Source organism: Aspergillus saccharolyticus, assembly GCF_003184585.1.
Source record: "Aspergillus saccharolyticus JOP 1030-1 unplaced genomic scaffold BP01scaffold_35, whole genome shotgun sequence".
Taxonomy (NCBI): domain Eukaryota; kingdom Fungi; phylum Ascomycota; class Eurotiomycetes; order Eurotiales; family Aspergillaceae; genus Aspergillus; species Aspergillus saccharolyticus.
The window spans coordinates 80,270-101,777 of NW_020290645.1; the positions used below are offsets into that span (position 1 = coordinate 80,270).

Below are 21,508 nucleotides of genomic sequence, written 5' to 3' on the forward strand. Positions count from 1 at the left end.
AGTGAGCACGGGACAGCTCTCTCAAAGGGTGTCAGACGAGTCACGGTTGGGATTGCTCACGGCGACGCGTTTCACACTGTGCATGATGACGCCGCAAAGTCAACTTAAAAACAAAGAGGTACATGTTCACGCAACTACCAAGTGCTGGTGGTTTTCCAGTGTCGACAGTAGCACAAGTTCGCAAGGCTGCAACATGGATACTATGACAGGCCAGTCTATTCATCTTGTAACGACCTGGCTGAGCTGAAGTGTATTAACAACATCCTGGTCTTGGCTTCTTCACATATCCACATACTTTCCATGCATCGTAACACCATAACGCTCAATCATCATTTTTCGTGCCCCACATCTCCTGGGTATTGATATAATGTGCAACAAATGAAACGCAAGAAATCATGAATCGACCACTCAGCTCTCAATAACAACTTTAACAACAGGCTTCCCTTCTTCATCAATACCCTTACCCGCCAACGAGAAGGCTCGATCCCCATCTGCTAATTTGACCCGGTGCGTGACTACTTGCTGCTCCACTCGATCGAACTTCCCACTACCCATCAGCGCGATAGCCGCGGGATACGCATAGCCGTCGTACCGGAACACTCCGATGATATCAACCTCGCGCAGCGCGGCCGCGCCTACCGGCAGGGTCTGGATGGGGTTTCCCATGCCGATCTGCACCAGAACCGCGCCCGGGGCGGCGGCATAGATTCCTGCCTGAACGCACGCCGGCACGCCGGTGCAATCATACACGCGGGCGAACCCCGAAGTAGCGCCATCTGCCTCCTTCAGCGTCGCAGCGACTCTCTGGGCATTCTGCAGCGCATACGTTGTCTGCTCTGCATGCGGCGCATCCTTGGGCGGGGGCGGGTTCGCGGGGTCCGCCTTGGGAATCAGTGCGGTCTTGAGACCCAGGCCCAGCGAGTCGGCGATCGCCAGCCGCGAGGCATCAATGTCCGCCACCAGGATCGAGGAAAAGTTCTCCGAGACGGCCAGCGCAGCTGCCAGCAGGAGACCTATGGCGCCCGCGCCGAAGATCAATGCCGAAGTCTTCTCGCCGACAGACTGCGCGAGCGTCACCTCGTCCTGCGTCGGTGGGTGCGACCGCCGGATCGCATGCAGACACACGGCGAGGGGCTCGACCAGCGCGCCGCCGGCGAAGGAAACGCTATCAGGGAGCTTGTGGCACATGTCTGCTGGGTGATTCGTGAGCTCCATCAGCGTGCCGTCTAAGTGTGGGAAGACTTTGGCGCTGCTGCGGAACTGCATGTTGAGACAGATGTTGTAGCGGCCCTGGCGGCACAGGGCACATTGCCGGCAGGGAAGTCCGACCTCCATTGCGACGCGGTCGCCGACGCTGTGGCTGGTCACCTCGGGCCCGATCGCGGTCACGACCCCAGAGGATTCGTGGCCCAGGCACATGGGCGCCCGCACGACGAAGTCGCCATTGCGTCCGTGTGTATAGTAGTGGAGATCGGAGCCGCAGAGACCGGTGGCGCGCACGGCGACTTGGACTTCTTTGCCTTGCGGGGGAGAGAGTGGTCGGGATTCCTATGACGGGTGGTGATTAGTTTTGCGGTTCAGTCGGCAGTCGGTCGTAGGAATGCGGGGTCGGATATAGTAAACACGTACTAGGCGGAGATCTTTGGCTCCGTGGAGGACGAGCGCTGTGGTGGTGCTAGGGGTGGCCATGTTGAGCTCAATCTGAGACTGCTCAAGAATTGCAAAAGTCTCTAGACTCAAAGAGGAGGAGAGGAGGAGGAGTCATGCTTTAATTGGATTCCAATGCGGCCGATGAGGGGATTGCCAGTTGGAGCCGTGGCGGGCGTGGGGTCATGCCGGACTTTTCTCCGCGTCGGGATTTGAACCCGACTGTTCAATAGCCGACGTATTATCCGCAAGTGATGACATGTATGTATGTTTTCTGGGGAGAGATCAATGCAAGAATTGCAGTTTGAGAAGTGGTATACCAAGTTTCATCAGTAGGATGTATATTATACTTGCATGAAATAAGAGCTAAACATCAAATAATATAATCACTGTTTGTTCTGATGTGCAACAGTAAGTTACTGCCACACCCACAATACCTTGTAAGTATGATACGGTACAGTATACCCCTCGGTAAACCCGCAACCCCCACGCGATCGCTGCCGCAAGAGGACCAAAACAGCCAAATCGGACTAATCCAACAAGCTGCGATGGGGTCATTGCGAGATAGTTGTATGAATAATCACATGTAGTGAGTTAACTGAGGTAGTTAAGTAAACTTCCTATTCTTCCACCTCACCTACCATTCTTCTCTTCCCTCTTTCCCTCCCAATTCTCATGCTCCATCGCCTTCGCGCACATTTCCACCACCTGCAGAGTACCCCGCGCCCCTCCAACTCTGACATCATGCCTGCCGCACTATTGATCGGTGCGATCACTCACACCCGCAAGGAATGGGAGGACCTGTCGTCGATTCTGACTCTGAAGGTAAGTCCCTCTCAGATTCACAAATTGAGCGCATCCAAGCCCAACAAACGAGACTAATGGCCGGTTTTGTCTTGGGGTGTGACAGGAATTCCCGGAGGGATCCCGAGACGACTTCATCCGCAATTGCAAGGAAGGCCAATACGACGACGTCGTCGCCATCTATCGCTCCAACACCTCCACCAAGGTAAGCACCACACCAAAGCCCCCCCCCAATGGCAAATATGTGGTAATCTAATCGCTGGCGCAGTTCACCGGCCCCTTCAACACGGAATTACTTTCCGTCCTCCCCAAGTCTCTGAAATATATCTGCCACAATGGGGCAGGGTACGATAACATCGACGTGAAAGGGTGCACGGAGAAAGGTAAGCAGTGGATATAAGCTATTGTGCGAATGCGATGCTCACAAAGGCACTAGGAATCGCCGTCTCGAGCACACCCGTCGCGGTCAACAATGCGACCGCAGACGTGGGAATCTTCTTGATGATCGGTGCGCTGCGCCAGGCTTATATTCCGATTGCGTCACTGCGCGAAGGTAGGTTCTTTCTGTGTGTTGGGTTTTCGGGCAATACTGACTGGATGTCGAATGATAGGTAAATTCCTCGGACAGACGGGACTAGGCCACGATCCCCAGGGCAAGGTGCTTGGGATTTTGGGGATGGGAGGAATTGGTCGCGTGAGTGCTAGCCTCGCCTGGTCGATGAGCTTATTTCGGTTGGAGTCGAGGTTTGCTAATTTCTGAGCGCAGGAAATGGCCAACCGTGCAAGAGCCTTCGGGATGAAGATCCAGTATCACAACCGCTCGCGTCTGTCGCCAGAGCTCGAGGGCGACGCAACGTATGTGTCCTTCGATGAGCTGCTGGCTACCTCCGACGTGCTGAGTCTGAACCTCGCGCTGAATGCGTCGACCCGCCACATCATCGGCGAGAAGGAGTTCCAGAAGATGAAGGACGGGATTGTGATTGTGAACACAGCCCGGGGGGCGTTGATTGATGAGAAGGCCCTCGTTGCGGCATTGGAGTCTGGCAAGGTGAGTGGATCGCTACCCCCTAATGAATTTGAGGTTTATGCTGATGCGCTTGCGAAAGGTTCTGTCTGCTGGTCTGGATGTCTACGAGAATGAGCCCGAGATTGAACAGGGGTTGGTCAGTAACCCCAGAGTAATGCTGCTGCCGCATATTGGCACCATGACGTACGAGACGCAGAGGGAGATGGAGCTGTTGGTATTGAACAACCTGCGGTCGGCTGTAGAGAAGGGCGAGATGATCACGCTGGTGCCGGAGCAGAAGGAGGCTTTTGGCAAATAGGATGCATGCAGTGGCTGTTTTACTTGAGCTACAAGGGTTCCAGAGTGTCAATCGGTATCCTGAAGAATACAGGTGTATATAGATCGAAAGAGTGCTTCCACAATTTAACTCGAGTGCCCCAAGTACCCTCAAATACTTTTCAGACCATGGTCAATATGCTCAGTCATCATGGTAGCTGAAATCGACTCTTGAGGAATCAATCTCCGAAATGCTCACTTAACACAAACCTCCACAAAACATCTACTTACTCCAACTTCCGAGCCCGATCCTTAGCAATGGCACACATAGCCTACCACCCACTTAGCATTCCCTCAGAACAACGATTGTGCACAGAAAACATACCTGAATAATCTCCTCAACCTCCCGCTCCTGATTCCCCCTCTCAATCCTCTGTTGCATCTCCTCCATAATAACATCCCTCCCTCTCCCATTAACAAACGTCCTAAGCCCCAGTTAGCTCGCACGCACACACCCTGGCCCAGCCCTTCCCCCCGCAAAACAAAACAAGAAAAAGAGAAGGGATCATACACAAACCGCAACCCCGGAAACCGCTCCTCGTACTCCGCATTCAACCTCTGCAACTTCTCGGCCTGTTCCTCGGCGCCCGTATTCAACTGCGCTTGCTCCTGTTTGCTGTGCTCGCTCAGAAGCTCCACCGGGCTGTCCGTCTTGGGCCGCCCGAGCCGGGGATGCGAGCCGAGGATTCCATGCAGAATCGCCCGGTCTTGGGAGGAGTTGGCGGCGGACAGCGCGGACATACGGCCGCCGACGGCGTCGATGAGGCGGGCGTAGCTGTCGAACGTTTGGTGGGCGAGGACGGGAGCCATGAGGGTGTGGAGTTCAGGGGAGGGCTCGAAGAGGGTGTCAAGGACGTGGAATTGGAGGTCTTGGGGGAGGGTGGGGAGAGTCGATAGGGGGGGAAGGGTGGGCATTTTGCGTGGTAGAAGTGAGGAGTGTAGATGAGTGTGAGTGCGAGAGAGAGTGTGTGTGTGCGTTCGAGATGAGGTCAAAGTTTGTTCTGGAGGTTGGTAGGTTGTTAGGGAGAGTGTTCATAGTAGTAGATGCTTGATGATATATACTGTCGCGTGGCGCTGGGTTGGCGCCCCACGTCGGCCGTCTCCGAGCGGGTCTAGCCGAGATGTTTTGAGGTCGGAGATTGTGTAATGGTTGCACGATTGGAAAATGGTTTTAGAGCCTCCAAAAATATGCTTTCTCTGTTTATTATCGAGCATGATTTATATCTTGCATCCTTGGTTTTGTTTAAGAGACATCATGACATCCCGTTCATCGAAGGAGTCTCCACGCTTCACAAAGGCAGAGACATGGGAGGCGTTCGGGCCATTCCGACTTGTTTCGCAGAGATTTCTAGCCCTCCGGACAGCTTTGGAAGTGATCTATGCATCCATCACACGAGTATACCTTGTCTCTTTAAAAAGGTATCGAATTGACTCTTGAAAACCTCAAAGCCTTTTCCAAAGGGATGTGACAGCTGCTGCAGGAGATCCCTGTTTCAATGGCTCTGCAATCAATGTCAAGATATGGCAGGGATGGGCTGGTCATGTAACGCAGTAGGGCTTTGTTCTTTGAACGTTTCACTCGCTTTGCTGGGTCCCACCACCTAGGTCGAGCATGTTTCTAGACTCTCCCAGTCTGACTGGAGTTCTCCTTTCCCGCACAAGCTCGTCCATGGAGTATATCCCAGGCAGAGTCTTCACTATAGGTGTCAAGCGGCGCAGGCTACTCAGGCTTGTTTTGACATATTTTGGAACATGAGAGAGAGATATTCTTGAAAGAAGGGTACCTTCTCGTATGCAGGAGAAGCAGTATGTCATAAACAAAGGGAGAAAGATGAAGCCGCCAAATTCACCACAGAGATGGCAGTCACTTGTACAGAGTACGTTGACCGGGTCGAGAAGGTTGAACCAAGACGCAATATTGGTTCTTGGGATGATACAGAGTGCCTCAACAGCCTACTTGATGACAGTTTTTGAACAGTGAGTTGCACTTATGATCTGTCGGGCCCGACAACTGACTTGGCGAAAACGAAACATGGACCGAATTTCAAGATGAAGGCATATCTCTTGAACAATCTCGAGTGGTAGAACTTCTAGGATTCCCGAAATTCAAAGTAGTCTGGATGTTCGGGAGCAGCAAGCTGCGGATCTGAACGTGGTCTTCGGGATTTGTCCTGAGTACAGCTAAGTCAAATCGCCTCGATGGTATGACGCGATGCGATTGGTGATTTGGGGATACGCAACGAAGTTGATTCGTTGTTTGATCTGCTTCCATCTTAACGATGATAGACTTGACCCTGGACAGGCACGTGATACTATCAGGACAGGGACGCTGTAGCGACATCGCACGTGATCAGCCGGGCAGCGCGGGGGTCGCCGTCCGGGGAAAGATGCGCCAGACGGAGCTGTCCTTGCCATGGCTCACCACCGTCACTCCTGCATCCTCGATGGACCTCTACGCCTCCCCTCCCAAAACCTCCACAAACCCCTTCTCCCCCTCTGCCACCGCCGCCACCACTCCAGGAACCCGTGAACCCAAACTCCAGCTCCCCTCGACGACCGACCCGCCGGGCCCCCAGAACCCCCCACGACCGCTCGTATGGCTCATCTTCGGCGCGACGGGCCACATGGGCCGCTCGCTCGTCAAAACGGCTCTCAGCCGCGATGATCTCGTCGCCGCCGTGGGCCGCACCTTTGAGAATAGTCCTGAATGCATGAGCGAGCTCGAAGCCGAACACGAAAACTGTTTGGGTCTGCTGTGCGACGTGCGCGCCCGCGAGACCGTCAAGCAGGTGATCCAGCGCACCATTGCGCGCTTCGGCCGTATCGACATCATCGCCAATTGCTCCGGCTACGGTGTGATTGGGGCATGCGAGGACCAGGACGAGTATGACATCCGCGACCAGTTCGAGACGAATTTCACCGGCACCCTCAATATTATCCAGCTTTCGCTGCCGCATTTCCGCGAGCGGCGGTCCGGCCGATACCTTATCTTCAGCTCGACGTCGGGTGCGCTGGGCGTGCCCGGGCTGGGGCCCTATTGCGCGTCCAAGTATGCTGTCGAAGGGTTGATGGAGAGTATGCTGTACGAGGTGGATCATTTCAATATCAAGACTACGCTGGTCGAGCCGGGGCATATGCGGCGGGATGATACAGGGGATTTGGTCTCAGACCATTTGCATAGGGGGTTCTTCGGGGGTGCTGGCGGCAGTGGCAACGAGCATAATTTGACGTCCCCGCTGCCGCTGTATGGGCATTTCCTGGTGAAGCCGCCCAGTGAGCCGTATAATGTCGCGACTTCGCCCGCGGCTCACGCGAAGAGGATGCTAATGTGGCTGGGGGATAAGCAGCCGGCTAGTGCGGTTAAGGCGGCGCATCTAGTGTGGCAGCTCGGGCATTGCTCGTATCCGCCTCTGAGATTGATTCTGGGGACGTACGCCGTGGAGAGTATCAGAGATCGCTTGAAGTGTATCATTGAGGAGATCGAGGATTGGAAGTATCTCAGTTTTCCTTCGGCTTCTGCTTCAGCAGGGGAGCAGCAACAAGGGCAGCCGGGTGCAGTGACAACAGGAGCCAAGGATGGGGGCGCCAGAAGTGGGGATGGCAGTGGCAATGGACCAGAGAATGAGGACGCAGATATGAGGTGATGAGGATTCTACTACCATACTTTCTCTCAACGAAGGCTCCCCCGCTCTCACTACGTCTGATTGAGCTTCCATCAAAGCCAAACCTGCTAAAGGACCTATCGTCACCCAGTCGATGCATGCAAGTTGCTTGGACAAGCAACTCCTTCAGCATCCAGGATACCTTCCAAGGTGCTTCCAGGTCTTGCGGGCTCGGGCTACAGGCTCACTCCAGACCTAGCATTACGACTGCCGGATAACATGGGCTACATCCAACATCCTCATTCGGCCAAGGACGACCGCCGGTTGCCCTGCGATATGCTTCATCTACCCTCGTTCGAAGAGCATATCACCAGCTTGTTTGTTAAGATAACGTCCCCAACGGGCATCGATAGTGCGTTCATGAAAGGCCGTCACTAAATAGCGCTATATAGAGGTTCAATACTACAACATGTCAAAGATTTTGCATCAATCCTCTCAGCATCTACCTTTTCTGGAAGAGGTAATCGCCATAATAGACCGGGACAAAGTGAAAGTCGCCCTCCACGAACGTGGGCAAGCGTGAATCAAGCTTCTCAACGCATCTGTCCTCTGACCAATGTTTCCGTTCGCCTTCTACCATTCCCCTATATCTTCTCCTCTCCGTTACCATACACTCGTCCCTCCAAACTGATCGTTCGATGAGTGGATGTCGGATGAGAACGAGACATCTCTCTTGGAACTCAGTCGCCGCCTCCACATCCTGGTCTCTGTCACCACTCTGCTAGTGGACAGCGGAAGTATTGTGGCGACACGCTCTACATCCAGGTGGAATACAAACCCATCTTGGCTTGCCGCCAAGCCGACAGAAAGCTCGGTTGCTATGCGGCAAGATCTTCACCAGGGCACGAGACCGCTCTTCAGCGGCTTCGGTGTCGAATACATAGATCCCGGAGAAGCACGCAGAACACTTCGGATTCATCGTTCATGTATTTTGCATGGCACTGACGGATGGCTTCGAGGGTCACGCTCACTGAACATGCGACCCTGAAATCGTTCGATCCTCCAACCCAATCCGCGTGGAGCAGATAGGTCAGCGTCTGTCGCCATTTGCGGGCGTTCATTATATTCACTACCACACCAACTGTTAGCATCGGATTCCAACAACCTCTAATGCGCTCAGAAGGCCTATGCACTCACCTTTCAACAGCGTCTGATACAGCTTGTTGAGCCCCGCCCCAACGACGACGTTGACAACCCATCGAAGGTATCATACCCCGGCCTGACAGCAGGGAACGTATCTGAAATTTCAGCAGTCCTTCCAGAAACCGCACGTAGCTTTCGGTACTAAGATTCTGCTTTATCGAGGGCAGGTCTCCATAGCGACAGAAACCCCGCAGATGTTGAACGACAGCTCTCCTCCTGGTCGGTGGTATCCGCGTCACCTCATCGGGATTCAAGGCATATCGGCGCCAAAACTCGTGGATCGGAGTGTAGAGCTTGGTGAGGGTGCGCTTGCAGGAGCGTGTCGGTGATGGTGAATGCTGCGTCTTGCGCGCTGTAGACGAGCGGGATGCTCCATACAAGGCTTTGGTCTGTCATTTCTAAGATGTCGCGGAAGAGGTATGCCTATACCGCCGTTGATGGCACACCAGACCACGTAAGGGGTGCTACTGGGAGGGATCTGTGTTGGGCTCTTCCTGGGTAAAGGGGCGAGTCTGAGCCTTGGGTGCGGTGGGATTTTCGCTGTTCCTGGTGTGGTTAGCAGCGGCCGTGTTGATGTGGTCTCGACAAGTACCTTTGCGGTGGGTGGTTTTGCTCTTTGCTTGCTTTGGCTGGTTTTTTGGGTCATGCTGGTGTTATGTCTGGCAATGCTCAATGACTCCAGTAATACGCATAGGAGAGTTGCGTATGGTATCAGTCATGATGACAGGCTCCGAGCATCCACCGAGGATGTTAACAGCCCGAGTTCATTGACAACGGCTGGAACAATGCCTTACGGGATCTGATTCTAAGAACCATGAAGTTGCCATAGTGTCTTTGTTTGCTGTTTTCTAGTTGTGGCAGACCTATCACTTCTATACACGTCTTCGATTAACACAACTTTCAGAGACATGTGGCTAACAAAGAGCATACCGGCTTGTTCCTTCAGAAACATTGTACATCATTGTGCAACTTGCATACAAGATCAATTGGCACGTCTTCAGTCGTAGATACACAGTACATGATGTCCTTTTGATCACGCTTGCACCGCAACCTCTCGCATCTTGCCAAATATATAAAAACGATCATCCAGTTTGGGAGTGCGCAGCACGTTTTGAAAGAATAAGAAGGAAAAACAAGACCACATAGAATCCCATCCATCATGAATAGCACACATTACCTCTGATCTATGATCTCGGGGCATTACCTGGTTTTACTCAGGGGACCGGGAGAGGTCTCATGATGTCTGTTTCCCGGTTGCCATCGACCCTGGGGCTGTATGTATCAGTGTAGATCAAGCTTTGGCTGTGCGGCTTTGTCGAAGCAGCTTCCTACCTGTAGACTATATATGACTACATGGGCTCTTAATACGAGTTAAGTAAAGTCTACTTATCTAACTATATATCATCTTATATGAGTCTTATCTTTGATTTCTGACGCTGCTACCCACCCACGCCAAGCCTTCCCAGCGCCGATATAGGACGATGAGTCAGCGCTGCCCCGCAGCGGCCTTGAAGATGAGCTCCGCCTGCCATCTCTTCTTCCCCTCTTCCTGCTGCTGCTTCAGAGATTCAATCCAAACAGACCAATTGATCGTTCATCATGCCTGCTCCTATCTATCTCGGTGTTATCGGTAAGTAGTCATAGTCTTGAGAGCACACATCGCTCTGCACCACCACAATTGGCACTCTGCATTCTCCCTTCCCCACCAATAAACCCCTCCCCTCACCAACCACCACACACCACACACCACCAACCACCCACTAACCCACGCATCCAGGCGTCGGCGGCGTAGGAACCTCCTTCCTCGCCCAACTCGCCCGCCTCCCTAACGCGCCGCAATTGATCCTCCTCGCGCGGTCCACGCAAACCCTCCTCTCCCCCACCCCCTCCTACACCCCCTCCATCCCCGCGGCGGACTGGACCACTGCCGCCGCCACCCCGCAACTCACCAAATCCGGCGCGCTCTCGCCCGACGAAATCGCCGCATACCTCTCCTCCGCGCCGGGCCGCTCCATCCTCGTCGACAACACGAGCGACCCCGCCTTGGCGTCGTCCTACCCGACCTTCCTCCGCCAGGGCATCTCGATCGTGACCCCGAACAAGAAGGGCTTCTCGTCGGACCTGGGGCTGTGGAAAAACATCTTCGCCGCCGCCGCGGAGGGCAACGCGCTCGTCTACCACGAGAGCACGGTGGGCGCCGGACTGCCCGTGATCTCGACCCTGCGGGACCTGGTGGCGACGGGTGACGAGGTGACGCGTATCGAGGGTGTGTTTTCGGGCACCTTGTCGTTCCTGTTCAACACGTTTGCGCCGGCGGCGGGCAGTGCCGCGGGGGCCAAGTGGAGTGAGGTGGTGGCGCAGGCGAAGGAGCTGGGGTACACGGAGCCCGACCCGCGGGATGATCTGAACGGGATGGATGTTGCGCGTAAACTGACGATCCTGGCGCGGATTGCCGGGCTGGAGGTGCAGGGGCCGGATGCGTTCCCGGTGGAGTCGCTGATCCCGGAAGAGTTGGCGGGCGTGCCGTCGACTGCGGAGGGGATTGTCGAGTTCATGAAGCGGTTGCCGGAGTTTGATGGGCAGATGACGGCTGTGAAGGAGCAGGCGGAGAAGGAGGGGAAGGTGGTCCGGTATGTCGGCAGTGTGGATGTGGGCAAGAAGGAGGTGCGCGTCGGCTTGCAGAAGTTCGATAAGGATAGCGCGATTGCGGGCTTGAAGGGCAGTGATAACATTATTAGCTTCTACACTAAGCGGTATGGTGCCAATCCGTTGATTGTGCAGGGTGCTGGTGCCGGTGGCGATGTGACTGCTATGGGTGTTTCGGCGGATTTGATTAAGGTGGTGCAGCGGTTGCAGTAGTGGTTTGTTGAGTAGCTAAAAGTTTGTATCTTGGATGATGAGGTGTGAGTGGCAGCAACGAGTTGGTGGATGATGATCTGACTTCTGTGAAGTGGAGAGGTGTGATAGTCTAGCAGTAGTATTGCATGCTGATGTTTGTAGCCAAGAGCCAAAAAAACAGCACTTCAACCCCACTATAATCTGTCAACTCCGCTACCTTTACCTAGACTACCCTACCCTACCCTCCCTCCCCTCCCCTATAACAACCCCCAGATGGATCAACAACTGATCCCGCTCGGCAAATTCTCGCACGAGGAGCTTGTCTTCCCACCGGTCACATCCACGTCCGTCCAGGTCCAATCCGTACAGCTGTCCGAGCCACAAACGATATAGATATCCGTCCCAGTGCTCTCGACCGTGCCCACCACGCTGTCGAGGACAAAGTCCTCGATGGTGACGCCGTTTGTTGGCGACTCCGAGGTATCATCGTAGTTCTGCTCTACCACGATGCCGTACTCGGTGATCTCGGAGAGGGTAATTTCCTTGTAAGTGACCTCGGAGACGGAGCCGGTGTCGCCGTAGATGGTTTTGATGCGGACGCCTGGGTTTGTTTAGTATGCGGAGGCTGACTCGGGTTTGACCGGGGAGGGCGGGGAGGAAAACACAGTAAAGGGGAAAAGCTCACCATTCTGCGAGTTCTTGATTTCCGAATCGTAAAAGGTCACGTTCTTGACGGTGTTGTCGCTGCGGCCGCCGACAGAGCCAATCGAGAGCCCGTGACCACCGGAGCAGACGCCGCCGGAGAAGTAGATGTTCTGGTTTGGGGTTATGTCATTAGTCAAGCTGCTGGGGTTGTTTAAGTTTGTTCAAGGCCATGGACGGCATACCTCGCCAGAATTGACAGCCACGCAGTCATCCTGGTTATACACATTCGCGCCTGTGATGGTAATATAAGTACTATCGCCAATGTCGAACCCGTCCGTGTTAGCCGCGCCTTCATCGTCACCATCGCTGTTGTCAATGGTAATGTCCTCCAGCGTCAGGTAGTTGGAGTTGTCGATGCTGAACACCTGCACCGGGGAGTTCTGGATGTAGATGCTGCTGATCACCGAGTCGGTCAGGTCGTGTGCGTAGAAGAACTTGGGCTTGGTCTTGCCGCCGTTCGACCCCTCGTCGTCCCACCAGCGGCTGCCGTCGCCGTTGAGATACGCGCCACTGGCGCCGGTGACGGTTATGTCGGTGCCGGAGACGGAGACGAGGGGGCCGTCCCATTCTTCGTAGCCGAAGGTGGTTTCGCCTTCGAAGATGACCTGTATGTCCTTTTAGTTTGTGCAGGATGGAAATGGGGGGCGGAGGTATGCATACGTGGGTTCCATCGTTCAGGTCGGTCAAATCCAGAGTCGTTCCAGAAGGGACGGCCACGCTGGACAGAATGATGGTCGAGCAGGAGGTCTTGGACTTGCTCGCGGAGGAAGCGCCATTCGAGCCCGAGAAGGTGCAGGTGGTGGCGCGCTTCTCGAGATCGCCGACCTTGGGGCCCGCGGTGATGGCCGGGGGTTCAGGGGCCGGGTTGGCGCTGACGGTGATGGCCCCCAGGGCCAGAGACAAGAAAGCCAGGGACTTGACGAGCATTGTTGCTAGGGGTCTTGGTAAACACAGAACTGATGAGTGGGAACGAACAAGCTTCCTTGCCAGGTCTTGGTCGACTTGGCTTTTCTTGGAGAAAGGCTTGGGTCGCAAGTCGGCCTCTTATACTTTCGTGAGCTCCAAATAAAGATCTCCTTCGCCTGAATTTCCGTGGTGGGATTATTGTCTTGACCAAACTTCATGGTCTGGGAGATACAACATGAATATGCCGGCGCTAGGAAATGCCGTCTGCAGTTCGAATGCGTCGCTATGATTTGACAATCTACTTCGTCAATGGTGGAAAATCCTGCTTGCCGTCGGGGTTACGGCCAGGGCTCGTGTCGAGGATTGACAGTGTTGTTGAAGATACCTAGTATACCTCTGCAGCAGTTCAGCTGCGATTGGCTCCTGCAGCACTCAAGCGTTCGGAGACGGCAGGGAGTGATGACGACTCCACCATACGGGTTAATCTAATCCAGGGGCGGTGGCTTATGTGCCGCTGAGCAAACCGGCATAGGTCAGGGTCCGGCGTTTGAGGGGAAATGCTAGTATGACAGCTCGGAGCTAGCTTGGATTAATTCGTCACGGCACAGTGATGGCTCAGGCCATAACCAGGCCACCTATGGCGAGGCGGAATAGCAATTGGTGGAATGAAGTTAGTATCTTGAACTCGGGGTCGCCAGTGGTGGCTGCTCCGTGTTATTTGGGCAGCATGTCCTCGCTGAATGATCGTGGTTTGTTCAGCCATCGTATCTATCCCTCGCCATGAGCAGATGGATTGTGACCTGGTGATACTGAATCGAAAATAGCAGCGAAGGAGTGACTCCGCAGCGGAGTAAACAGTCTAGGTGCGGGCGAAGCCAGACGCACAGACACCAAGCTAAGTGAGTGATAAGCATCGTCACGCGGATGCAGTGAGTACCTCAGGCAGCATCCCCAGGTTTCCACCAGATTTGGGCGTTTTCTCGTGAATAATGTTCTGCTTGAAGTGGTTAGCCGTGGGGGAGTTATAGGCCAGTCAAGGTTATGATTCTGCAATGAACCGGTTCGGTGGGGTGGCGTTGCTGTGGCGCAACCGACCAGCGTTCGAACCGGGGAAGGGGAGACGACGTGACGCACGGCATATTCCCAATTCCAGTACACTCCCCGGGATGATGAACAGGTAGAAAATCCCGAGGATAAGACGAGAGGGGTTTTCATAGCACTGCGGAATGGTGGTTCAGTAGAATCAACTGTAAAAAGACTAAAACCTGGCAGTGTGAACTTTTTTTGTTGTATGCAGTTAGATGTTAAACCGTCCCACTTTTGGCGTCCTTTTGACCAATTATTGGCGAAGACTTGGCAAAGATGATACTGTACAGACTGCATGTCCTGTATAGCTGATGAAGCGAGGGAGTGGTGCTGAAACTGCTCAGGTATAAGAATCTCGACGGATCATGACCCGAACCCAAAAGTCGACATGCGACCGGTGATTGGGTTGCTGGCATCTCGGCGCATCATGGACTCGTCCCTGGATGCGACCTCAACCAGAATGTCATCCCGTCATGGCTCCGTCAAGTCCCGGTCGCCCAGAGCTGATTCAACAGGTCAAAACTCTTCGGTCGCGCGCTCGCTCTGATGAGGATTATTGGCTTCAGTCCCTGCATGGGAGCCTCCAAGACGCAGAGCTGGACGCCTCCTCTCCTGGGTCATTCTACTTCGAATCAACCCCGTTATGACCCTGCTACACGTCCGCGCCATAGTGCCTTTCGAGGCTGGCGCCAATGCAACAGACGTGCTCATCAACGAAGTCCACTTCAACCGCACGGCTCTTGATCTCTACCACTACAAGCTCTACAGCAACGGCACGCTCTCCAACGGCACGGATTGTTATCTTGCGTTCAACCAGTTCAAACCACATATGCAGACGGAAAACGGGACAATTGTAAAAGGAGTCTCCTGCTATGCGCCGATTCGCAATATGGGCCCTCATGCATCAGCGGGCCTGGCCTTCGCTTTGATGTTCTCCATATCCATCTTCTTCACCTTGATCAATTTGCGCAAACACGGTCGACGATACTTGCCGAAGAATCGACGGTGGTCGCTTCTCGGTCGCCGGGCCAAGTGGATTTGGATGCTGGTCCTTGCTGCTTGTGGGGCGATCAGCTGTTTCATGAGCATCGACGTCGATCGGGATTACGTGGTGAACAGTCCCTTGATCCTGCAGAGTGTCTTTTATACCATTCTCACTCCCGTGATGATGGCTGTCGTGTGGGAGGCTGTTCGACACTGGTAAGTGCAGGCCTTACCGATCCACGACTCGACATGATTGCTGACTTGGATAATGTCAAGGGGCTCTTGGCAAGAGAGACAGATTCTGGATCGAGATCCGTACGCCTTTAGAAAATCCAGTACCCGCAAAGGCCAAGAATTTGTGCTGCCCATTCTGTTCTACGGCCTAGCCATAGCCAACTTCTTCTTGACCGTTCCACGCTCGTGGGGGGCGATTGAAATGCAACGAAGTTTGGAGCAACAGATGACGGATGCCAAACCCGCCGCGACAGATATTCGATGGCGCATCGCCAGCTTCCTGGCCATGGGTGGCGTTCTGGTCATCTGTTACAGCTTAGAGCACAGCATATATCGCTACCGTATCCGCCCAACAAGCACCTGGGGGCAGCTCATGTTCTACATCAACGCATCACCATCCCAGTTCCTTGTGGCTATCGTGTTGCTGGGCATCAAGATCGGATATGCTATCGCATCTGCCTTTGACTGGACAGTGTCGCCGCTGAAGTATGGGGTCAACTCCGGCTGGATCTTCGGTTTGGGGTACACGCCTCCGCTACTCCTCCTTGTACTCTTCAACATCTGTGGCCACTGTGAACTCAACGACGATCAGGCAATCATTTCTCAGCGTGGTGAGTTGGATAATGCCGTCGCGGATTCCATGGGGGTCGGCCAGAGGAAACCCAGCTGGTGGGCCAAGGGCCGTTCATTTGTGCGAGAACTCCGGCGGCAGTCAGCCCAAAAAGACACGGATGAAATGGACCGGTATGTTGAGATGGGCATCATCAAGCCGGAGGAGCAGCAGCAACAACTGCGAAACGACCAAGCTCCCGGGCCTAAACCAGAGGCTCAGATTACCACCCGTACGGCCAGTCAGGGCAGCGAAGGAACCAGTCTGACTGCAGTGGAAAGTGGCTCGGAAAGTGCCCCGCGCCATGTGGAATATGTGACGCATTCAGAGGGTCTCTCGCGGTGCTCGTCGGACGACCCGACCGCCGTGCATCCTGCTCCGCAAACAGCAAGGGACATGATTGACGGGTAATTGGGAATCAGGCAGTTGGAGATGGAAGGATGGGATGTAAAGTAGTCAAGCATGAAATCTGAATTTGTTGTGTGACTGTTCTGAAAGACCATAGTTCTTTGGCAACCACTGGGGCCTTTGAGGAACGACTTCAAGGACCATAACGTACAGCTAGCTTGTGTGATCCTAAACCTGCAGCATGGTGATGGGACTCGGCCTTAAAAGATGGATTGTTGTTCCGCGCTAGGCCAACAAAGTAAGAAGCCGGAGTGGGTCAATTCATATGCCGACTCCACTCAAGGGTCTTGGCAGCTGCAAACACAGCAAACTCAGGTGACTCACGCCAGCCAGACTGAGTGGCCTGCCTCTCCGATTCTCGGCTCCGATAGGCTGTCGGGCTGCGGTGCGGTGTTTCTTCTGCGGGCGTGCCCGTCGAGTCATTAATTCGCTCTCCCTACCTTGCAAGGTATAAAGTCCCCATTGTCAGAGGCAGACACGTTGTCAATTCCAGTTTCCCCTCGATAATGGCTCTCCTACACCTTGCCTCGCGGCGTCTGCCCGCTTCCAGGAAGCTGGTTCCTGAAATCAACTCGGTGCTCCGTCCTCGGTTCGCCGCAGTGCCCGTGCGGTCCCTGAGTGCGACAACTACCTCTCGAGCAAAGGTAAGTCTCTGCGACCGACTGAGTATGCCTTTGATATTAAACTAACCTTTTGGTTTTATTAGAATGAGAGCTCGTTGCCCAACCCTGATCCTGCAGCGGATTCCGCTTCCACGTCCTTCATCAATGGCCAGACCCCGTACATGGTCCCTACCTACGTTCGCCCACCTCCGGTGATGGTCAAGGGACAAGGAAGTTACCTTTGGGATATGGAGAACAGGAAGTACCTTGATCTGACGTCTGGTATTGCCGTCAATTCGCTTGGTCACTGCGATCCCGAGATCGCAAAGATTATTGCCGAACAGGTGTGTACCCAGACTCTCCGTCACATTGGTTCCTGCTTTGCTCATAAAATGGTCTTTGATAGTCCGAAATCCTCATCCACGCCTCCAATCTCTACTATAATGCTTGGACCGGTGCTTTGAGCAAGCTCCTGATTGAGGTTACCCGCGAATCCGGCGCTATGCGCGATGCGTCCCAGGTGTTCATCGCCAACTCCGGAACCGAGGCCAACGAGGCCGCTATCAAGTTCGCCCGTAAGGTTGGTCGCTCGCGCGACCCCTCGGGTGCTAAGCACGAACTAGTCTCCTTCCACAACTCCTTCCACGGCCGCACGATGGGTGCGTTGTCCGCGACCCCCAACCCCAAGTACCAGACCCCTTTCTCGCCCATGTTGCCCGGATTCAAGTACGGAAACTACAATGATGTCGAGCAGCTGCACAGCCTCATCACCGACAAGACCTGCGGTGTGATTGTCGAGCCCATCCAGGGCGAGGGCGGTGTCAATGTTGCCACCCCCGAGTTTCTGGTTGCTCTGCGCAAGCGTTGTGACGAAGTGGGCGCCGTCTTGATCTTCGATGAAATTCAATGTGGTCTGTCCCGGACCGGCAGCCTTTGGGCGCACGGCCACCCATCTCTGGCGCCTGCCTCTGGCGAGGCCGCCCACCCCGATATCCTGACGACTGCCAAGGCGCTGGGCAACGGCTTCCCCATCGGTGCTACCATCATCGCCGAGAAGACGGTCGCCTCGCACATCAAGCCCGGCGACCACGGAACCACTTTTGGCGGTAACCCCCTGGCGTGCCGGGTCGCCCACCACATTGTCAAGCGCTTGGCTTCTCCCGAGCTGCAGAAGCAGGTCGAGGTCAAGTCGGCCGTGCTGCAGGCCGGCTTCGATGCTTTGAAGAAGAAGCACCCCAATGTCATCTCGCAGGTCCGCGGTCGCGGTCTGATCCTGGGTGTGCAGCTCACCCCCGAGTTCAGCGCCAAGGCTGGTGACTTGGTGACGGCCGCCCGCGAGCGTGGCATGCTGATCATCACCGCTGGTGAGGGCTGCATCCGGTTTGTCCCTCCGTTGACCATCACCGAGGAGCAGCTCAAGACGGGCTTGAAGATCTTCGAGCAGGCCTTGGAGGCTGTTCTTGCATAGATTGATTGCTTGGTTCTGGATGGGAATGCTTAATGATGTCGTTGGACGCAAAAGTTATAGATGAATGAAAGACTGCTGGCTCGGGATTTGCTGCGGGTCTGACCTGCCCTTGCAACATTGCACATGTTGATGGAGATATACTATTGTGCTTTTCTCTGGTGACCACATATAGAAGGCGCGAACTAATAGATTGCATGATTCGATCTCGAATCTTAGACCTTTGTATAGTAATTCTATGCGGAGTTGAACACAGCTGAGGCTTTGATGTCGGAGAAAGATTTAAATTCCTGTGCATTAGATGCCCACAGCACAAGGCAGCACAATTCAACTGTCCGGAATATCGGACGAGACATACCCCGAGCTCCCAGTCTTCTGGCCTTTGGATAAGGTCTACTTGCTACTACTCGCAGCTCACTCTGCGCGCATTCATCCACACCCGTCCAGTCCTGGACCAAGCTAAACCCACCTTCAGCCCCAGAGAAAAAGCAATACACAATGGCGATCGTCCAGCGATTCCCATCTCGCCTAGTCCGCAAATCACACCCCGTGGCGAGTAACCTCGTATACAGCAGCCGACTGTATCACCCCGATTCCTGCTTCACCGCAGACACCGCACCGAACTAGTGGAACGGCATATGTAATGTGACAGCCATTGAGTAACGATGGAGATTACTGCTGAATGAGAAAGACAACCACTACTATGATGAACTCCTTTCATAAAACCTCTCACCATGGAATTCAAACAGTGCGCGGGGCGAAGAAGGCAGAACCAGCTCCATCATCACACCTATTTGTCACAATGGCACCGGGTCACGGGAGAGCATACAAGCCTTGCGGATATCGATGGCGATCCTCGGGATTCTATATCGTGGCGATAGTATCGGTGGCTCTGTTCTCAGGTTGGTAATATGCTGATAGAGATCCTCTGGTGAGTTGGATCTTGACAAAATGCGGTTTACAGATAACTTCCTCTTCACCTTTATCATCCCCATACTGCCGGAGATTCTCGGACAGCGTCTCCAGCAACCCGCATCGCGCATCCAGGCGCTCACATCCATCATTCTGTCCATGAATGCGCTAGTGTCGATTGTACTCGCACCCTTGACCGGATACCTAGCGGATAAACTGTCCTCACGCAACAGGTGTCTGGTTGTAGCGTGGGTGGTGAATATGCTTGGGACGGCTGTTACGGCTTCGGCTACGACATGTGAGTACAGTAGCTTGATTCTTGCGAAGTAAAGCTTCCTCGATGGAGATGGCTGACAAAAGCATCCTGCAGTGCCAGTTCTCATCGTCGGGCGCCTCATCCAGACTCTGGCAGGCTCTGTGATCTGGATAGTCGGCATGGCGATGCTCGCCAACGCCGCCGGGGCGAAACACCTAGGCCAAGCTTTTGGCGTGGCAGTCCTGCTGGTATCCGCAGGCCTTCTGACCGGCCCAGCGGTGTCGGCCGCGCTGTACAAATTCGTCTCGTACCCTGTCATGTGGTCGAGTGCGTTCATCGTGCTTCTGACCGGCTTGGCCCTACAATTGCTTGTCATCGAGCCGCAGCAGGACGAGGAGAACACAGCCTCCACGACCAAAATACAAAGCACGACGAACGATGAGGAACAAGAGATCCACGATGCCAACGATCCGCTCCTCCCAGGTAGCACACCAGGAGAGACCGACACTCGCACTTACTACTCCACCGCCGCCACCACCACCACCGAAACACGCTCCCCTCCAGCCACAGCAGACCGCAACAAGGAAGCCAATATCTACTGGCTCATCCTCCGCAGGAAACGCGTTGCCGCCGGCCTCCTCGGCGATACCCTCCTCGCCATTATCATCGCAAGCTTCGAGGCGACGATCCCGCTGCACATTCGGAAAGTGTTCGGTTGGGACAGCTTCCACGCGGGGATGCTGTTTCTTTTGCTGCAAGCTCCGACGTTGATACTTGTCGTGCCAGTCGGCTGGCTCAAGGATAGATTTGGCATGCGGTATCCGGTTTCGCTGGGGTTCGTTCTGCTGGCGCCGTCGCTTGTGCTGCTGGGTATGCCGGGCGAATGTGGGTTGAAAGGGGAGAGTGGTTCCGTAGTCTACCTTGTGACATTGATCGCAATTGGAGTGTGGAGGACGTTGATTCTGGGGTATGGTGGGGTTGAGGTTTTGAGTGAGTAGTTGGTTCCCATTTCTCAAGATATTGTCATGTTTGGGTATCCTATTGAGAGTGCAAATACTCGGACATGCTGATTTATAATCACAGACGGCGCCAATGAGCTCGCAGAGGAGAAACCAGGTATCTTTGGCTCAAACCGCGGATACTCGCGCACCTTCTCCATGTCCAACATCACCTGGAAGGGCGGCATGTTCATCGGTCCCTTGGTCTCGGGCGCTTTGACCGAGACAGTAGGGTATTTCTACATGAATTCAATTCTTGGTACGTCCCACTACTTGAGCTCCTCGCTCAGCGCATGAGTAGTTATGTTGGTGCAGCCTTGCTTATTTGGTCCTGATACAGCGGTGTGCTGCCTGATGATGGGAATTGGTACTTTTCTTGTGCTTGAGGATCATTGAGCTGGTATACTCTCGGTGTCTGTGTAATGGCTATTTCCCTGTTGCACGGTTGTCTTTCAGATGAGTACCTAGGTAGGTTAATTCTCAATCTGCAGAGTGAAGCCAGGGACTGGGGTTGGAAGCGATATCAGCTTGGCCCTGCTGGTTCGTCCGAGGATGAACACGACAGTGAGATTGCGTGCAATGGCCTGGATGCAAATGCAGGAGCTGTGTATCGTGAACAAGACGAGGTGTGGTTTGTGTTGTTGGAACTCATGGCTGCCTGCTGGATATTGCTTTTGGAGTAGTCAGCCCTTGTGTAACCCAATCCTCGTGTGGTGTTGCTTTTGTTCGGATGGTGGTGTAGCCGAATAGCATGTCAGCTGGCAGGCATTGTCTGGCTTGGTTCAGTTGGTAGATTGTTCTCAGCTTGGCTCGTTCATGCCAATAACGCTCTATGGGTTGCGAGGGAGTTGATGCATTCTTAACGAGGTCTCAACGAGCGACATCCGTGTAGTGACTGGCAAACTG

The 21,508-nt window shown here is 54.2% G+C and overlaps 10 protein-coding genes across 10 annotated transcripts; 6 read left to right on the top strand and 4 right to left on the bottom strand.

The window, feature by feature from the left end:
- Positions 1-201: 201 nt before the first annotated feature.
- BP01DRAFT_359464 (NAD(P)-dependent alcohol dehydrogenase) lies at positions 202-1,791 on the bottom strand. Its single transcript, XM_025575691.1, has 2 exons — positions 1,630-1,791; positions 202-1,548 (listed from the first exon to the last, which is right to left on the bottom strand). The coding sequence occupies exons 1-2, from the start codon at positions 1,687-1,689 to the stop codon at positions 409-411; spliced, it is 1,200 nt and encodes a 399-aa protein (XP_025428358.1). The 5' UTR covers positions 1,690-1,791; the 3' UTR covers positions 202-408.
- Positions 1,792-2,391: 600 nt separating this feature from the next.
- BP01DRAFT_303459 (D-mandelate dehydrogenase-like dehydrogenase) lies at positions 2,392-3,776 on the top strand (the record flags this gene model as incomplete). The annotated part of the gene is made up of 7 exons (XM_025572121.1): positions 2,392-2,472; positions 2,558-2,656; positions 2,720-2,834; positions 2,888-3,004; positions 3,063-3,145; positions 3,218-3,499; positions 3,558-3,776. 7 exons carry the CDS (start codon positions 2,392-2,394, stop codon positions 3,774-3,776), a joined length of 996 nt encoding a protein of 331 aa, XP_025428359.1.
- A 39-nt stretch (positions 3,777-3,815) lies between these two features.
- BP01DRAFT_394258 (2-oxo-4-hydroxy-4-carboxy-5-ureidoimidazoline decarboxylase) lies at positions 3,816-4,793 on the bottom strand. Its single transcript, XM_025578312.1, has 3 exons — positions 4,305-4,793; positions 4,119-4,218; positions 3,816-4,065 (listed from the first exon to the last, which is right to left on the bottom strand). The coding sequence occupies exons 1-3, from the start codon at positions 4,706-4,708 to the stop codon at positions 4,021-4,023; spliced, it is 549 nt and encodes a 182-aa protein (XP_025428360.1). The 5' UTR covers positions 4,709-4,793; the 3' UTR covers positions 3,816-4,020.
- Positions 4,794-6,237: 1,444 nt separating this feature from the next.
- On the top strand, positions 6,238-7,437 carry BP01DRAFT_303426 (SDR family oxidoreductase; the record flags this gene model as incomplete). Its single annotated transcript, XM_025572119.1, has 1 exon — positions 6,238-7,437. The coding sequence occupies one exon, from the start codon at positions 6,238-6,240 to the stop codon at positions 7,435-7,437; it is 1,200 nt and encodes a 399-aa protein (XP_025428361.1).
- Positions 7,438-10,169: 2,732 nt separating this feature from the next.
- Positions 10,170-11,607, top strand: BP01DRAFT_325488 (homoserine dehydrogenase). Its single transcript, XM_025572861.1, has 2 exons — positions 10,170-10,228; positions 10,376-11,607. The coding sequence occupies exons 1-2, from the start codon at positions 10,198-10,200 to the stop codon at positions 11,455-11,457; spliced, it is 1,113 nt and encodes a 370-aa protein (XP_025428362.1). The 5' UTR covers positions 10,170-10,197; the 3' UTR covers positions 11,458-11,607.
- Positions 11,608-11,714: 107 nt separating this feature from the next.
- Positions 11,715-13,068, bottom strand: BP01DRAFT_368211 (glycoside hydrolase family 28 protein; the record flags this gene model as incomplete). Its single annotated transcript, XM_025576494.1, has 4 exons — positions 11,715-12,037; positions 12,122-12,251; positions 12,324-12,746; positions 12,802-13,068. 4 exons carry the CDS (start codon positions 13,066-13,068, stop codon positions 11,715-11,717), a joined length of 1,143 nt encoding a protein of 380 aa, XP_025428363.1.
- A 445-nt stretch (positions 13,069-13,513) lies between these two features.
- BP01DRAFT_134932 (uncharacterized protein) lies at positions 13,514-14,603 on the bottom strand. The gene has a single exon (XM_025570507.1). It carries the CDS (start codon positions 14,428-14,430, stop codon positions 13,816-13,818), a length of 615 nt encoding a protein of 204 aa, XP_025428364.1. The 5' UTR covers positions 14,431-14,603; the 3' UTR covers positions 13,514-13,815.
- Positions 14,604-14,918: 315 nt separating this feature from the next.
- Positions 14,919-16,518, top strand: BP01DRAFT_359469 (DUF2434 domain-containing protein). Its single transcript, XM_025575692.1, has 2 exons — positions 14,919-15,333; positions 15,394-16,518. Exons 1-2 carry the CDS (start codon positions 15,023-15,025, stop codon positions 16,370-16,372), a joined length of 1,290 nt encoding a protein of 429 aa, XP_025428365.1. The 5' UTR covers positions 14,919-15,022; the 3' UTR covers positions 16,373-16,518.
- A 283-nt stretch (positions 16,519-16,801) lies between these two features.
- BP01DRAFT_425617 (acetylornithine transaminase) lies at positions 16,802-18,697 on the top strand. The gene is made up of 3 exons (XM_025579752.1): positions 16,802-17,013; positions 17,076-17,315; positions 17,378-18,697. Exons 1-3 carry the CDS (start codon positions 16,876-16,878, stop codon positions 18,437-18,439), a joined length of 1,440 nt encoding a protein of 479 aa, XP_025428366.1. The 5' UTR covers positions 16,802-16,875; the 3' UTR covers positions 18,440-18,697.
- A 690-nt stretch (positions 18,698-19,387) lies between these two features.
- Positions 19,388-20,899, top strand: BP01DRAFT_303326 (MFS general substrate transporter; the record flags this gene model as incomplete). Its single annotated transcript, XM_025572114.1, has 3 exons — positions 19,388-19,646; positions 19,719-20,594; positions 20,688-20,899. 3 exons carry the CDS (start codon positions 19,388-19,390, stop codon positions 20,897-20,899), a joined length of 1,347 nt encoding a protein of 448 aa, XP_025428367.1.
- Between the last annotated feature and the right edge of the window lie 609 nt (positions 20,900-21,508).